The 17,354-nt window shown below is 48.3% G+C and overlaps 1 protein-coding gene across 6 annotated transcripts in view; it reads right to left on the bottom strand.

Annotated features, from left to right (window-relative positions):
* Positions 1 to 648: 648 nt before the first annotated feature.
* Positions 649 to 17,354, bottom strand: part of mwh (multiple wing hairs) — a 349,065-nt gene continuing 332,359 nt past the window's right edge. For all 6 annotated transcript variants that reach the window (XM_070523973.1, XM_070523975.1, XM_070523974.1 and 3 more), the window contains 8 exons: positions 17,069 to 17,167; positions 15,416 to 15,568; positions 13,365 to 13,481; positions 11,672 to 11,812; positions 10,447 to 10,518; positions 8,488 to 8,556; positions 4,714 to 4,932; positions 649 to 2,947 (listed from right to left, as the gene is read on the bottom strand). In XM_070523973.1, coding sequence (XP_070380074.1) covers positions 1,955 to 2,947; positions 4,714 to 4,932; positions 8,488 to 8,556; positions 10,447 to 10,518; positions 11,672 to 11,812; positions 13,365 to 13,481; positions 15,416 to 15,568; positions 17,069 to 17,167 — 1,863 coding nt within the window. In that variant the 3' untranslated portion in view covers positions 649 to 1,954. The remainder of the gene's footprint in view (positions 2,948 to 4,713; positions 4,933 to 8,487; positions 8,557 to 10,446; positions 10,519 to 11,671; positions 11,813 to 13,364; positions 13,482 to 15,415; positions 15,569 to 17,068; positions 17,168 to 17,354) is intronic.

Here is a 17,354-nt window from a genome sequence, read left to right as displayed (position 1 = left end):
CAACGTTTGCTCCAGGTCAGCATGAAGAAACCACGGTGGCACAAAAAAGTGAAATCAACGTTTGCTCCAGGTCAGGGCGGAGAAACCACGTTGGCACAAAAAAATCAATGTTTACTTGCTCCAGAGCAGCATGGAGAAACAACGGTGGCACAAAAAAAGAAATCAACGTTTGCTCCAGGTCAGCGCGGAGAAACCTCGTTGGCACAAAAAAATCAACGTTTGCTCTAGGGCAGCATGGAAAAACCACGGTGGCAAAAAAAAAAAAAATCAACGTTTGCTCCAGGTCAGCATGTAGAAACCACGGTGGCACAAAAAAAAGAAATCAACGTTTGCTCCAGATCAGCGTGGAGAAACCACGGTGGCACACAAAAAAAGGAAATCAACGTTTGTTCCAGGTCAGCGCGGAGAAATTACGGTGGAACAAAAAAATAAACGTTTGCTCCAGGTCAGCGTGTGTACTAAACTTGACCAAGGATGTGCCATCGAAGCACTGCATCCATGTAAACGATGGAGGCGTACTCGTGTCCAAATACCAACGTTTCAATCTTTGAGAGGAGGGCATAACACGGCGCCAGCCTCGCATTAAACGACTGAGACGCGAAAGCAGATCACTCAACGAAAGCTCCTCGGTTTAAGACAGACAAAACATTGATGATTCGTTGACTTTATTTGCAAATGACCTGCGTAAACCACCAGCACTGTCAATGCACGCTTGTGACACAGTCGCTGTACAATGATCCCGGTCTCATCTCCCAGACAATAAAACTTCTCATTTTGCGACGACAGAAGAAAGAAAAAAAGAATAGACAAACATACGACGTGCAACGAGATAGGGGGATGAAAGTAAAACAAAGAGCGAACATAAACATCATTCAGCACGAGAATGACCACGCATCGTGACACGATGGCCAACACGTGTAAGGCATCAGCATCGCGAACACCGCGCGATCGTCTAAGCAGTCGGAACGTCGTTCAGAGATAAATACCTGCACAACCTCCACACCGGGAGAACGGCCCTGCGGCAAGCTGACACCATTTCCAACACCTTTTTCTGAAGATTCTCTTCTACACGCGAAAAAAAGGGGGGGAGGCGGAATCGGAAGGTACAGATACACGCCTAAATCGGTGTTTTCACAAGGCGTGTCGGCGATGAGTGGTCAACAAAAATGAGGTGATACTATGCAAAAGCAAAACAACTTAGATTTCATTTAAATTATTAAGCCAAGAACGCGACGATAAAGGATAAAACGTGAGGGCTGAAGTGTTGGGAGTTATTTACAACTTATTAAAAAAAAACTGTCACCGGTATATTTTGAAAAGCTGTCACGTCAGCGGCGTGTTTTACGTGCACAGCCTTCCAGTCAACAGCAGCTCATACAGTAAGAGCCGGTCTTTCAATGATTACAACACTGCATGGCATGCATGGTGATGATTTCACTGCTTTGCTTAGTTACGTAGAAGTACAGAACTATCTATCTGCCCAGGTGAATGCGAACGCTACCTTTATATAAACTTTGGGTGGGAGGTAATTGTCAGCATCCGTCTGCGGCAAAAGTGTGACAATCTGTAGCGTCATATGAAGACAAGAAAGCAGGAAAAAAAAGCTTTATCTTTGTCTTTAAGCCTGTAGTGGATGTTATCAGACGTCGCTAGCGTGAAGCAGATTTTTAAAGAAAAGGATGCGCCTTTTGCTCTGTATCAATGACAGCCCAGACCAGGACCACCTACATGTCCGTAGGCGATTGCAACCTTCTCTGGCGTTCTTTCAGCCAGACGCGCGGCAGCGCACTCTAGGTATGCAAAAACATTGAGGTACGCCAAAAAGCGCAAGACACTTCTGACGCGCTGGACAGGCAGCAGCGAAATGCGACATCTTATACTTCAACTGACGTCACAGAGGCTGTAAACGACGAGCAAACACGACGACCAAAAACGGAAAAAAAAAATCGCCCGACTACAACCAACCCCCGATTTGTCGCACAGCGTCCGCAATCTCGCGATGCACTTCCGTGCTGACGGAGTCTCTCGCGACGGCGCACGACACCGGCGGTGACGTAGAAGACACCTTCACGACGTCACTTCCCGCCGTCGCGACCTTGGGCAACGTCGCACCCGAGTACAGACCGCAGTTGCCGTGACCGCGCAGTATGAAGTTGGCCTTGTACGCCGCAATGCCTGCCGGGAAAGGACCCTCGTCCACGGACGTGCCTTCCTGACTCTTCAGCAGGTCTTCGGAACCGCTGCGACGCGCACTCGCCAGCGTGGAAAGCCGAGAACTCTTGGGGAAGCTCGCAGTTAGGCCTGGCTTGCTGCCGTTGCTAACGGTGCTGCCGGGTAAGGTCTTCGAGCCGTCCAGCGAAGTCTTGCCGGAGCCGTTCTTCGGCGTGGAGTTGGACGACGACGCCGTTAGCCTGGAACCGTGCTTCTCCAGCGGCGTCGACGCGGACCCCTTGGCGACGTCACCGGAAGCCGCCGGGTCCGCCCGATTCAGCACGGACGAGGACGCCGACAGGTTCTGCTGCTTCCGGAACACGGTGGCCAGCGACGCCGGTTCGTTCGATCTGTCGAGCAGGATGCCGTTGCTGATGATCTCGTGGGTGGACTCGTGGTGCTGCTGCTGCTGCAGCTTCCGCCGGTCTTCCGACTTGCTCCGACGCCTGGCCGTGGCGGAATCGACGAAGCGGTGTACGCCGACGACGCGGGGCTTCTCGTCGCCGGCGGCGTCGCAGCGGGACGCCGAGCGGCTGTTCTTGCGGAAGAGCTTGGGCTCCGGGAGCGCCGGGTAGTTCCAGTCGATGACGTCGTCCTTGTCGGAGCTGCCGTCGCTGTCGCGAGCGGCGCCGTTGGCGGCGGTGGCCTTGCTGCCGCCGCTGTGGTTACTGCTCGCGATGCTGGGAAGCACCGCCGAGGCGTTCTTGGTTTCGATTGCCTTCGGTGTGCTTGAGATCTGGGAACAACAACAAAACAAGAAAGATACATTTTTTGCTTTCTTTGGTTGGTTGATTAAGGAGTTGTAGACAAGCCCGACGAGAGCGTATAATACAGACTGAAAAATCATCCAGTTCAATGGCTTCGTTAAGTTAACTTTGATGCAATATCGTTTGCCATCTCCATCCCCACTCTCTTTACGATAACCGTAAGTTTCCTCTCCAGAACGAGCACACTGGGGAAATATTTTAAGTATGTCTCATCTGCGTCTCATCTTACCACATTGTCCGCGGCGATTCCTTGTTGCTTCATGGCAAGAACTGCTTAACGCGATGGCAACAGTGTAAGCCAGTGACACTAGGAGCGCCGATAGTATGGGGGGGCGAGCTCCACCACTAGAAAAGCTGGCGCCACCATCGGCATGACGTGTTATGAGGGATCACGTGGACACAGCGGCCCCGTCGGTTGCTTCGAAAGCGGAAAAGCAAGCCGAAAACAGAAAGTTTGAAGCTCCACCTGCGCTGCAGTTCTGATCAAGTGTGGAGGTTTACCCGCTTCGGGTGTCTGCTTGGCCACACTTCAAAGCACTATAATAGATAGTGGCTGCCTTTGAAGGCGCCCTGCGTGGTTAGGCTAATGATCAGTGTCGCAGTGCCGGACGTACGCGACCAAGCCCGCAGGATAGCGAGCCGCGTGAATCTTGGATCGTGAAACTTAGAACCGACAAGCAGCCATCGGCTACAAGCAAGCACTTCCGCGAGGAATATTTCTGCTACGGTGTCGGGACTGCGATGTTCAGTGAGTAAGCCCTCACTGAAAGACGCTCGCCCGGGCGAGCTGCCCCGGATAATGCTATGAAGCTTTGATCTACGAAATTGTTGATGCTAGATACTGGCAAATATACTACAATGGAAAGGGAACGGTAAGAAGAACTTTAGAAAAGGGCATGACATATGCTCAGGTTTGTGTTAGCACCAAACACTGAATGAACTGGATTAAGAAAAATAAGCAGCAGGAAGTTGCTCGCTGAGAAGACCGATAAACATACAGTGCAATGAAACTTGAGAAATGCTATTAAAACGTCCAAGAATTTAGATGAAGAAGTAGAAGAAGAAGATTTGATCGTCTCGAAAGCGTATCAAAAGTTGGCGTAGGCGTCGAAGTCCCTGACATGCCGAGGATGGCGAGGCTGCCTTTAACGAAGATAGGTCCTTCTATCGAAACGTTGGCCAGCCTTTCTGAGGCACCTTATCCCTGTTTACAAACTTTATACCACAGTGAGCTATTCCATCTGTTAGCCCCTTTCTTGACTTATAACGAAATTATTTTTGAACAGCTCCAGCGTTCAGGCAATAGTCCAGGCAACATTGGTTGATAGCGTCCAGGACGATAGCGTCAAGGCAACATTGGTTGCTTGTGTACGGTCAAATGCTCATATGCTAAGGGTTGAAGCTCACGGCACGGTTGGAAAACGTGCTCGCAGCGAAAGCGAAACATTGCGCGCGGACATGCGCGCATACACGCAGTCGGTCGCTACGAACCCATGTGATCACTCCATTGAGGCTTCGTTCTATTATGCTCTGTTTCGTTGCACAGTTGAAAACATCGTCCTGGTCCGAGATGAATTTTTCTTCAGCTGCGAGGCATTTTCTTTCGAGGGACCCGCAAGGGTTTCCTTTGTAGCAACTGCTACGAACGGGTGGATGTCCGATTTTCCCTTTATCAATTACTCCCCTCCACCTTGCGGGTTTCCGCAGGGCTATTGCGTCACATGTCCACACATACCTTGAGCGAGGCGAGCGCCCTCTTCTCGGCCAGGACCATGTCGTCCGAGTCCGACTGGAAGCCGTCGGGCGGCCGTATGGTGGGCACGTCGATGAGCACCTCCTCTCCGGCCGGCTGCTCCGTCTCGGTCGAGTACTCCAGGAAGCTGGAGCGGCCCGAGTCCGTGGCCTGCGCGTCACTCTGGTCGCTGTCCTCCGTGTCCGAGGTCTTGGAAGACGTCTGCGAGTCGCAGAGAGACGAGAGAAGTTCGAGCATTGAAACGGCAAAAAGAGAGCAATCCGAGACGCGATGTACACGTGCCTCATTTTTTTTTTGTAGCGAAGTTGTTGATCATCATCAGTTTAAAAAATTAAATTATGGGGTTTTCCGTGCCAAAACCACTTTCTGATTATGAGGCACGCCTAGTGGAGGGAGGACTCCGGAAATTTCGACCACCTGGAATTCTTTAAAGTGCACCTAAATCTAAGCACACGGGTGTTTTCGCATTTCGCCCCCATCGACATACGGCCGCCGTGGGCGGGATTCGATCCCGCGACCTCGTGCTCAGCAGCCCAACACCATAGCCACTGAGCAACCACGGCGGGTTCATCATCATCATGAGTTATTGTTCCTTGACCCCTTTCAGAGAGAGAGAGAGAGGAAGGACAGGAACATTGTTTAACTGCGCGAACAAACGGACCACAAAGACAGCATGGGACATGGCCAGGCGCAGACTTGCAACTAATGTTTATTCCACAACGACTACATATAAGCACACCCCCGACATACACCACTGCGCGTGCGCGTAAAAAGGCAAGATAAAAGAAAAGTAAAACCTTGTATAAGCAAAACGCGACCTACCTACGCTCGTCAATAAACCTCATCGCACTGTTGTGTAAATAAACTGAGGTGTCACTGACCCATTGTTGTCCCTTCTCTCTAATATGCATGGTACGCCTCTAGTAGCTCTCTGGCTCGGCTATCACGGCAGCGGCACAAAATCTTTACTTCCTTCATGATCGGCTTGCACGTGCACGCCAAGCAGTGGACAGGCAGGTGCCCATTCGTTTTATTTCTGGCTATAACTGTTTATTTCTGTCTATAACTACTTGCCAACAAAATTAGCTCCTCGTATAACATGCTGCTCTTTCATGACAGTATTCATACCTCGAAAACCGCACGCACAGAGACGCACGTTTAATGAGCCAATCAAACCAAGACTGCTTCGGTTCACAACGCCGTGCTCCCCGTCGTCTTCGGCGTTTCGTCTCCCGCCTAGCGTCTAATAATCGCAGCGTCTGCAATGCGGTGTTGAGACTAACTTTTTCTTGCGTTTAACATGCTAATTAAATAGACGTACGCAGTCGCCGAAAAGGGGTTCACGTAACGAATGTACGCTGCACGTTGCAGTGATAGCAGGCAAATATTTTAAGACAAGGCTCGCAGTTAGCTTGAGCCTGAGCGGAGGCTGCTTAGGAGTGCCCGTCCGCAGCACCTCCTGATGGGCGTTTCTTGCAATACATTTCTACGCATGAAATAGCACAGTTAGGCAAAGTTACACCCACTGGGGTGTATCTCCGCCACACAACGGTAATCATCATCTGGCTTGCTTGCGTTTCCTTTCTTGAAAACGCCGCGCCCGCTACTTTCCTGTCGGGAATGCTATGCCATGCTGATAACGCGCATGCCGTTCGTTACTGGAAAGTACCGGGCTCGCCGTGTTAAAGAAAGGAAATGCGGACAAGACAGATGACGATTATCGTTGTGTGGCAAAAGGGTGTAATTTTGCCTAAGAGTGTATACACTCCACACTCTTAGAAAAATTCACACTCTTTGGGGCGTATCTTGTCCCACAACAATAATCGTCATCTGTCTTGCCCGCGTTTCCTTCCTTTAACGCTGCGAGCCCGGCACTTCCCAGTCACGAACGGCATGCGCGTTATCAGCGTGACGCATCATTCTCGAGAGGAAAGTAGCGAGCGCCGACTTTTCAGGAAAGGAAACGCAAGCAAGCCAGATGACGATTATTGTTGCGGGACAAATATACACCCGAAAGGGTGCAACCATTTTAAGAGTGTAAGAAAATTTTACACCCTTTGGAGTGTATGTTGCCACGCAACGATAATCGTCATCTGTCTTGCCCGCATTTCCTTTCTTGAAAACGCTGCGCTAGTCACTTTCCTGTCGGGAATGCTATGCCATGCTGATAACGCGCATGCCGTTCGTTACTGGAAAGTACCGGGCTCGCCGCGTTAAAGAAAGGATATGCGGACAGGACAGATGACGATTATTGCTGTGTGGCAAATATACACCCCAAAGAGCGCAACTGTTTTTAGAGTGTAGAGAGAGACATTGAACAAGAGCGGACACTCCCATGGAGCCCAACGGCCGAATCGACTGTAGCGCACCAAGCGGATGGCATTAACTCCTTCCGGTTTCGATTTTGGGCACGCGAGTTTCGAACGCAAGGTGGCGCGCGCTACACCGGTTGCGATACTCGGCGCATTTTTCTTTTTTCTTTCTTTCGCTCCTGCGGTTCAATCACGCGTGGTCAGTGGAGTTTCGCTGCCTTTAGTGCACGTTCGTCGGACTGGCACATGTCTGCGAAGTTTCGTAGCGACAGCTACATTACGCCAGGTTTTCTCCTCTTCGCCGTCGCCGCACCTTGAGCCATGGCCGCACTGTGACGTCACACCACGGCCCTCGATTCTCCGGCAACTCGGCTCGTCGCGGTCGCCGCGCGGCCACCGCTCCTGCCGTCGGTAAAACCTCTTCGTAAACGACGTTAGGATGGATAGTTGGGCGTGTTGGTTAAGCATGATTTCTGAAGTGAAGGCGCTAAAATGACGGAGGACGAAGAAGAAACACACACACAGGGCGCCTGTGTGTGTTTCTTCTTTGTCCTCCGTCATTTTAGCGCCTTCACTTCAGACATCACTCTTCGTAAAGTAGCGACACCCTCCTCCTTCACTCCTCCTCTCTTTCACGCTCCCTCCTCGACCGCGGCGCCGCCTACATTGCTCGAGCGTAGCGACGGCGCCAACATGCGCTCCTCGCCACTTCGTAGACGCTCTCGAGCAAAAGTGGCGCTGAAGCACGGCGCGAGGGCGCACGTGATGCTCTTAGGCCAATAGCGACGCGGCGTCAGCCAGAGCGGGCGGGCGAGGAGGCGGCACTCTTCAAAGGGGGGGCCTACTTTACAAAGTTTAAGGGGCTTTAGCCGTTGGGACGCTGGCTGCGCCCTCTGCATGATGTCCTCCACAGCTGTGATAACCGGGAGTACAGAAGATGGCGAGCGGTGTGAGTATCTTGGTCATGGGCATAGGCCAGAATGGAACGTGAAACCGACACGTAGTACGGCTACCCTTACAGCACGTGTGTGTGCTGATGTTCCTGGCACCTCTGTCTATCGAGTACTTCGTCGTCAACGCAGAGAAGCTTTTCGGCCAGCGCCACAGTTTAACAACAACATGTCTAACTACAAGCGAAGCCTAAGCGCAGCCGGGGGTCTGTAGATATCGCTACTCGACTAGGTTTAACTAGAGCTAAACCACAGCCAATTTTTTGTTTGAATAATCGGAGAGAGTAGTCACTGAAACAGGCGTTGTAAACAAATGCGAAGCACTGAGCGTGGTCCTGGCTTAACACGTTTATAGGAACGGCCGCTTCAACACAAATGAAGTCTTCTCTTGTCATCATTTGGTGCATAGAGTACGGCTTGCCTCTGTACTCGTCGCCCACACCTTGAACTGTGGGTGAACGGGTGCAGAAAACGTGAACAGAAAACGTGCCTACCTTTGGTTCCTCGATCACTTTCTTGAGAGTCAGCACTTCTTGCTTGAGGTCTTCGCACTTCTCCTTGAGCTGCGGAAGGTATTGACAGTGTACCCTTGGTTATATTATCTTGTGGCGAATTGCGGACAACAGACTCGACTGCTCTGCTCCGTTACAAAAGTAATTTAAGTTGTGTTGACGTTATTGCGTTTAAAAAGAAACATTTTGTTGAAAGTACAACAAAGTACCTGCATCATCTTTACAATGATGACAGTCATATTGCAGAAACATTATGCTGGGAACCCTTCCCATGTTCCTCTGTTTTTGTGTTTATGAATGCACAAACACAACACAACCTAACCGCACACATTAATTTGGGCATTACACGGGACTGATTACTTGCACTGGGTTCCGGTATAGTATACGATGACAGTGGTAAAAACAAGATGTGGATAAACACAGCGCTTATCAAAATTCTGACAGCAGTTGCACTGACTGTGCATTTTTGACGCGAGCGCAACGTTTTAGCTAATACATCGTTTTCTGCTTTCTGTACTTGCTCAGTAAAAGCAGGCCCAAATGAAGTTGCGAATTAAGTTCTCGCAATTGCGTTCTTTGGCTTGTGCTATACGCACAGTCGAGAACAAAAGTTTGGGACCAGTGGTGCCATTATTTTTTTTCACAACCTGCGGATAAAAGCTTAAATCTAGTGGTACAGCTTACGCGGGCCTGTCCGACCAGCGTCATTCATTAAAACAATTTCACTTTGCCGCGGCTACGCTAAAAGAAATCTTTGTTGTTTTTTTTGCTGATGCCATCGTCTCTAGACTTTTGCTCTGGACTGTGCGTACACATGCAAGTCGCGCATGCATGCGTATGTATGTGCACCCATGTGGACATATATGTGTAGGTACACTTTCTGTCTCAGTTAAACCAGGCAATGAAAACACATTTGCAGAGGCTTAACTTTGCTTCCGAGTACAAAGCAAATACCGGGTACAAGAAGCAAACATCGAATGTTTAGGGAGGAAGATACATTAAACTAGCACATTAAAGGCACCTCAAACCGAAATCGCTAGAAACCTGCGCAAAGTGAGCAAAATAAGAAGGCTCTAATCCGCTTTCAGTTCAAATGTGAAGAAATTTATAGGTGTGAGTGTATGTTGAAATATGACGAAATCTGTATGTATGTATGTATGTATGTATGTATGTATGTATGTATGTATGTATGTATGTATGTATGTACAATGCAGGGTGGTCATTTTGAAGTTTTAAGTAATTTTTAAATATCGCCTGATACCATCATTCTAGTCCTTGAGCTGGATTATTCAGAGCACATACTTAACTAATTAGCTACCATTGACTAATCAACTTCTTAATTACCTTACGGCATATATTGCAATCTACGAATTGTAGTCTGTTAGCTTGCAAGACCACTTGCACTCCCAGGATGGCACCAGTATGGAGGTATTAGTTTTTTAATTGTGAAACGAAATACATGGGCGTTCCAGTTACTTTTTCGCTTCAATGCATAAAAGAACAAGAGCAATTTGTTAAAAAAATAAGTGCACCACCAGTGCATCTTTATGGCGAGTTTGATGGCGCACATCTCCAAACTGGCGTCATTCTGGAAATTCATTCCAAGTAGACATGCCTGACAATCTCGCCGGCTACAATAAGTAAATTGCAATATGTGTCACAATGTAATTAATTAGGCAGTTAATTATCGAATGTTTGTTAATCAGTTGAATATGTACTTCGAATCATCCTGCAAGTAATGTACGCCTCTCTGAACAACCGCGCTCAAGGACTAGAATCCTGGCACCTTTAACAGGGGATATTTAAAGATGGCATCGAACTTCAAAATGATCACCCCGTATAATTGAGCGCCACGAACAGAATTTAGCTACGCTAGAAGAATATTGTGAAACTAAAAGTTTAGAGATTGTTTCTTAATCACAAGCTTAACAGTATACGTACCTCTCGCTCATTTTGGATCAGGTTCATCTTGTCTTCTTCCAACTTTCTGAGAGCACGCCTGAGAAGTTCCACCTGAAGTGATAGATAAAGATCCCACGATCCCGTATTGCCGACTTTCAGATGAATTTCTTTCGAACTGTACAATGTCGACAATTGTTTGGTGGAAGAGAAGGGACTGCGGGCCGGAATCGAACTTTGCAATCTCGCAGACACCAGGTTTTTTTTTAGTCTCTTTTATCAATGAAAATTATTTATTTAACACAAGTGAATATATGGAAGGTGCGAGAACCTTCACCCGTCGCCGGCGACTGCTTTTCACGTAAGAGAAGTTCACTCAAACGTGTGCAGACATGCAATGACAGAAGTATATGGTAGGTTAATAAACCGCATTGGAGAAAGCCCCCATCAAAAGCTATTTCTCATAAAATTACACTTGGGATGGGTAATGGACGTAGTGAATCGTGCTACCGACACAAGTATGATGCGGTAATATACATAGAAGCACAGGTCTGCTAACGCCAGACAGAACAAGAATACGCAGTACAGAAGCTTAAGGCTTTAAGGATGTTAAAAAAGAAGCTCCCGAGTTCTACACACTCCTCCATAACCCAAGGTGGCTCTAGCAATTTACTGATTTGTTTATTTATTTATATATTTATTTCCCGCATCCTTATGCGTTAACAACGTTTTCAGTACATCACTCCCGCACCCACTTTGTCGCGTGAGACCTAGGGAGCTATAACAAAACCAAGGCTTCAATAATTCATTCATTGAGATACGTAACAGATTCTTACTTGAACGTTCACTGAGGGGGTTTTGCAAAGGAGTTGAAGAACAAGGAGCAGATAGTATATTCACGTTTCTTTCTTTCTTTATTTCTTACACCGTTCATTTTTAGTCACCTGGGTTTCACCACAGCATAATGTCAGAACGAAATTAAATACGAGCCTGGAGGTGCCTTTCATGCAGATACTACCAAAGTGACTCTCATAAAACATGTATTTTTGTCCACGAACCATCGTGAACGATCTTCGGGTGTATCGGCACACTTGACGACTTTTGACTCCCGCACTCACTCTCGCGGTTGCATGATGAGCCCTTTCATGAATAACACCACAAAGAGACTTCCGAAGCTGAGGCAAGACTTCCTTGGGCCCTTTGCGGTCTGAGATTCGGTCTACTGCGAATGTGAAAGTGGGGGCCGAAGGCACAGCTATAGGCTCACCTCCGTGCGCAGCTTTCCGTTCTCGTTGCCCACCCGTTTGTGCTCGTTGAGTGCCGTGCCGACGTCGAGGTAGTTGCGCTTCCAGCGGCCTATCTCCTCCCACACGCCGTCCGTCGAAGGGACGCCCTTCTCCTGGAGGTTCTGCACGAAAGGTCGAGACAGACGGACTCGTTATGACGAGTATACCTTCCGTGCGGGTGTTAAAAAAGAAAGAAGGATGTGCGGAGATCACGGACGATTAGTGGTGAATGTCAGCGTATAGCCGGACACTACTGGAAATGCTATGAAGAGTGTACCTTCCGTGCGGGTGTTAAAAAAGAAAGAAGGATGTGCGGAAATCACGGACGATTAGTGGTGAATGCCAGCGAACAGTTGAACACTACTGGAAATGCTATAGCGGATGTGCTGCGAAATTCTTTCGAGGAACCCGTATGGCTTTCCTTTGTGGCAATTGCTACATACGGGTGGATGTCTGATTTTTCCTTTATTAATTACTTGTCTCCACCTTGCGCGTTTCCGCAGAACTATTACGTCAAACTCTTGCCTTTGCTTCGATTTGTCGACAGATTCGACTTCGCCCTGCCATCTGCTAGCCGCCTGGTTAGCGCAGATGGTAGAGCGGCTGCCCCGGAAAGGCGGTGGTCCCGGGTTCGAGTCCCGGACCAGGACGAATTTTTCCTCAACTGCGAGGCTTTTCTTTCGAGGAACCCGTATGGGTTTCCTTTGTAGCCACCGCTGCATACGGGTGGATGTCGGATTTTCCCTTTATGAAATTCGGTAAGCTTGACCTTTCTGTACGAAAGGTCGACAAACGGACTCGTTACGAAGTGTTACCTTCCATCGGTGAAAAAAAAGAGAGGAAACAAACACACACACAATGAAGGCGCAGAAATCATCGAACTATTGGGGTGAGTGCAAGCGAACAGCCGATGGGCGATATGTCAAATTCCGCAAGTAGGCTGGCTTTCCCACATAGCTAACACGCCCCAACCAATATGGCCGCCTTTCCAGCAAGGATCGTGGGTATACCTGGGACACGCATTTCCAAAGCTAGGATGGTGCGGGGGGGGGGGGGGGGGTGAAGGAAGCAAGAATGGCGTCGGCAGCATACCATGTTGACCGACAACCCGAGGTCCGCCACCGCGATTAGGCCGAGATAGCTCTGTGGGGAAGCCTGCTTGCGGAATTTCGCGTACACCCTAGCCTCGTTATTAAAGGAATGATGCGCTTGAAGACGTATCTCTGTTGCAGGGAGGACGTTTAGGCGGCGATTCCATTTCTTTATTGCGAGATTTCGCAGAGAAGGTAGCCGGTAACCGGCGCATCTCTGGCGGTAGGCATATACGTAACTCGACTTGTCATACGCGTGTTGTCTCCAGCATCGCGAGGGTCCGAGGGGATGACTCCCATCCTCCTCTCCCGCGGCCTCCGCAGGTGGAGAGGGTGGCGGGAGAAGAGGACGGCGTCTTGTCCCGAGGTCTGCACCTCGGTATTTAAACCTTCGAAAGCACGAAAGCTCTCGCGCGAAAGCGCGAGAGCAAGAGCCTTTTGCATCGGCACCTTTGCATCGGTTGCGAGATTCTGAACCCCGTGAAAACGACTGAAAGAGAGTGAGAAAAAAAAAAACTATTCGGGGTTGAAAGACACTGTCTTTCTGTCAGTGTCTTTCAACCATAGCAACTGGCACGCTTACCTTTTCGAGGACGCTGACGTCGAAGCCGGCCTCTTCGAGTTCGCTCTGCAGGCGTACTCGCTCGGACGGTGTCTTGCTGTTCGACAGCAGGATGTTGAAGAAGTACAACGCAGAGAACTGCTCGCCGGCCGGGAGATGATGATGGAAGAAAAAAGAAAAGAGAACGAAGAGTAGAACGCGTGATTAGAGGATCGCATCCCGAGAACCGGCCTGCGCAGCCCTTCAGCTGTGGTTTGCGGAGAACACAGACACACATTCGAGAGTGCTACGAAACCACCGTCCCTACTATACAGCGATTCCCTGCTAGAGTGCTAAACATAACATTGAGCAGAACTACAATAGCAATGTCGTCTTCGCAATGATTCTCCGCCTGCGCTAAGAAGGGCCACGCTGACACTTGTAACAGCCAGAGGTCACCGCGAGCTCATACCATGCTCGTCAAACTTGATATCCGGCAAGCGCAATAAATCGAGACACAAAGACGCCTGAGCCTACAGGTCGTCTTCCACTTATTACCCGCCGTGGTTGCTCAGTGGCTATGGTGTTGGGCTGCTGAGCACGAGGTCACGGGATCGAATCCCGGCCACGGCGGCCGCATTTCGATGGGGGCGAAATGCGAAAATACCCGTGTGCTTAGATTTAGGTGCACGTTAAAGAACCTCAGGTGGTCAAAATTTCCGGAGTCCTCCACTACGGCGTGCCTCATAATCAGAAAGTGGTTTTGGCACGTAAAACCCCAAATATTATTATTATTCCACTTATTGGCATCCTCATTTACCAAGTAGTTATGAATTTTTATAATAGTTCCGTACCACGCTTTAACAAGAAAATTTCTATGACGACGTAAGTATTGTGTTCCTGGTTTGTGGTCTGAACTCCTGCTCGACGATAGGTGAAAAAAAAAGAAGCGTGAAATGAGTGTCCCAAGGCACATCGCTTTGGTAATTATTTCGTAGTGACGGACAAATAATTATGGCGAAATAGAGATATTACAAAGGACAACATGCGGTGAACTCTGCGAGTATCTCAAAAGTCACAAGAGTTTCAACGATGCCTAAAAGGAGTTGCTGTTTGTAAATGTAAAAATTAATACAAAACGGCGAGCAATGAAGAGAATTGGCCTACCTATAGCACAAGCACATACCTGCAGTACCGCTCTGCCGTCGTCCTCTATTGCCACTAGCACAATATATCAAGAGAAAAAATGTCAGAGTCCTGTGGCTCATTCCCTTTTAAACTCAATTATTGCGAACGACAGTCTGAAATTCGCGAGATTTATCATGGCTACCGGGCTATATGTTGGCTCGTCCATACTTGAGATTTCCGCAACTTTCCAAGATGCAAAAAAAAAAAGCTTATACGATCTCCAAGATATCTTCCTCCGCACTAACGCGTCTAGCCGAAATTTCGTTAGCCAGGAACTTCCACTTCCTTTCGAGTTTGTGCAACGGAACCATCGTTTGCCTGGCGTTGTCGAAACTCCGGCGTCTATTCCCGAGCTGCTGCACGCTGCCACATGGCCACCGTGCCGGAGTTCTCTGCATCCTCGAGCCCTTACGCGTCTTCCTACGCGCAGTCCGGCGAGTTCCCCTTTCCAGAGGGGCGCACCTGTGACGTCAGGAGCCTTCTAAAGGCTCGTGACGTCACAAGTGCGCCTCTGACGTCACGAGCCTTCAGAAGGCTCGTGACGTCACAGGAGGACTCTAGAATGGACCGATGAACGGTTACATTCAAATTAGTTTTCCTGCTCGTACCTATACTGAGCAAAGTAAAATTTCATTTTTTTTTCTTCAACCTAACCCGGCATTCTGTTTTCACTGCATACCGTGGCGTGATGCGGCAAAGACGTGGTACAGAGGAATGCTTGGGAGACGGAGCGACCGAAGAAACATCACGATCTTCGGCGATGAACCGCGGAAGGCGACTTTTGCAAACGAACGCAAGAGTTATAGAACGTTGTCACTTTGATTTCCCAGTTCGTAACACCGTTTCGCAGTATGAAAAAGAAAAGGAAAATAATTGTAGGCACAAAACGGGGGTCGTGCTCTGACCTCGAATCCGGCCGTCATCTTCCCTCCCCCTAGCAGCATGGACACGAGGAACTTGAAGCGGACCGGCTCCCCGAAGATCAGTCGCACCGATGACATGGCCTCGAGCACCTTCATGTGACCCGAAGTGTGGTCTTCGCACGTCTTTGTCAAGAGCTGTCGGGGCAGAAAAGCAAATACAACGTTTGAAAAACGCGAACGTGTAACTTACTATACATTCGAAATTGAGAGCGCTACGGAATCCGGTCGGGTCGGTACAAAACATTAAGAAATGAAACAAGATATTTAGCAAGGTTAACGTTTAGGCTCCCACACGGGAGAGTTGTTCACCAAATCACAGTGGTTTTGCGAACAAGACTCTATTATTTCATTACTACATATTTGTAGCAACAGTACGATCATCCACTATGGTGACTCAATCAGATGCCGGGCTGAACGCATAGTCAAACCGCCAATACAGTGTGATTTTCTTTCAGCCCTGGTGTCTTCTAAAAAAACACGAAATAAACATACTGGCTCGTTTTTTTATATATATATACGGTTTACAGGAGCGTGTTATCAATTTGTAATGCTAAGGTAACGGAGTTCCACGCAATATTTATCAAAGTTTGCCAACTTTCAGCAATAGAAGTACTAAAAGTTTTACACTCCAAATATATCTGTCCTCCTGTTCTTAAAATTCGAAAAAACTTGGCTTTTTTATTAAATTTAGTGCATTCCGTTCATATCGGTTCATCGGCGTACAATGTAAAGCGTGTCTGTGTTTCATAATTAATCCAAATAGGGTAGAGCGGAGCTTCTTAGCCCTGAGCCAAAGTGCCACATAACTCTTCGAAGCGCAAAACGTATCTTAAAGAATAATACCATTACAGAAAAAATATGATTAGAGATAAGAAAACACCACTCAATAAAACAAGACGGAAGTTATATAGTATAAGACTGAGATTTCAATTGACAACGAATTGCAAAATATTGAGGACGTTAAGCGAGAAAGTGTAAAAGTATAAGGTTGAAGATTAATATGCAGAAGACAGAGGTAATGTTCAACAGCCTGGCACGGGGACACGAATTCATGATCGCCAGTCAGCCTCTAGAGACTGTGAAGGAGTATGGTCACCTAGGTCAATTACTTACAGGGTACCCTGATCACGAAGAAGAAATTTACAGAACAATAAAAATGGGTCGGAGTGCATACGGCAGGCATTGCCACATACTGACTGGGACCGTACCACTATCATTGAAAAGAAAAGTGCACAATCATTGCATTCTACTGGCGCTAACATATGGGGAAGAAACTTTGAGGTTAACATAGGACAAGTTAGGGACCGCGCAAAGAGCTGGGGAACGAAAAGTGCTAGACGTAATGTTATGAGACCCGAAGAGAGCGGTGTGGATAAGAGAGCAAACAGGGATAGCCGATATTCTGAATGACCTTAAGACAAAAAGGAAAAAAAAAAACAGAAATGGAGCTATGCAGGCCACGTTTTGGGTAGGGCAGATAACTGCTGGACCACTAGAGTTGCAGAATGGGCGCCGAGAGGAGGGAAGCGTAGTCGAGGACGGCAGAAAATTAGGCGGACAACAATTATAAAACAGTTGTCATGTCAGGTAACCACTATGCTTTCTTAAAAACAGACAACTCTGGAGGACCCCTACCTCTATAGCAAGCTTCCGAGACTTGCTGCAGTTGGACATGATGCTCGAAGCGATGGCGCAAAGCCCGCTGCCATGGTTGATGATCTTCCCGAGGGATTTCTGTGAGAATAAATACAGCCCAGAGAAAATAAACAGAAAAGAACGTCAAAGAGGGTAAGCAAGAAAAAATTGACAGTCACTTTAGCGTACGCCAAAGAGAGTGAAGGCGAAAGACTCCGCGCTTAAGAGACATTCAATAAATTACTTCACGTTCTGATCACCCAAAATCATTGTTTTCCCAAGGCCT

Source organism: Dermacentor albipictus, chromosome 8 (assembly GCF_038994185.2).
Source record: "Dermacentor albipictus isolate Rhodes 1998 colony chromosome 8, USDA_Dalb.pri_finalv2, whole genome shotgun sequence".
In the NCBI taxonomy this organism is placed as follows: Eukaryota; Metazoa; Arthropoda; class Arachnida; order Ixodida; family Ixodidae; genus Dermacentor; species Dermacentor albipictus.
Note: the sequence above shows the minus strand (reverse complement) of the source record. Positions and strands in the feature narration are given on the sequence as shown.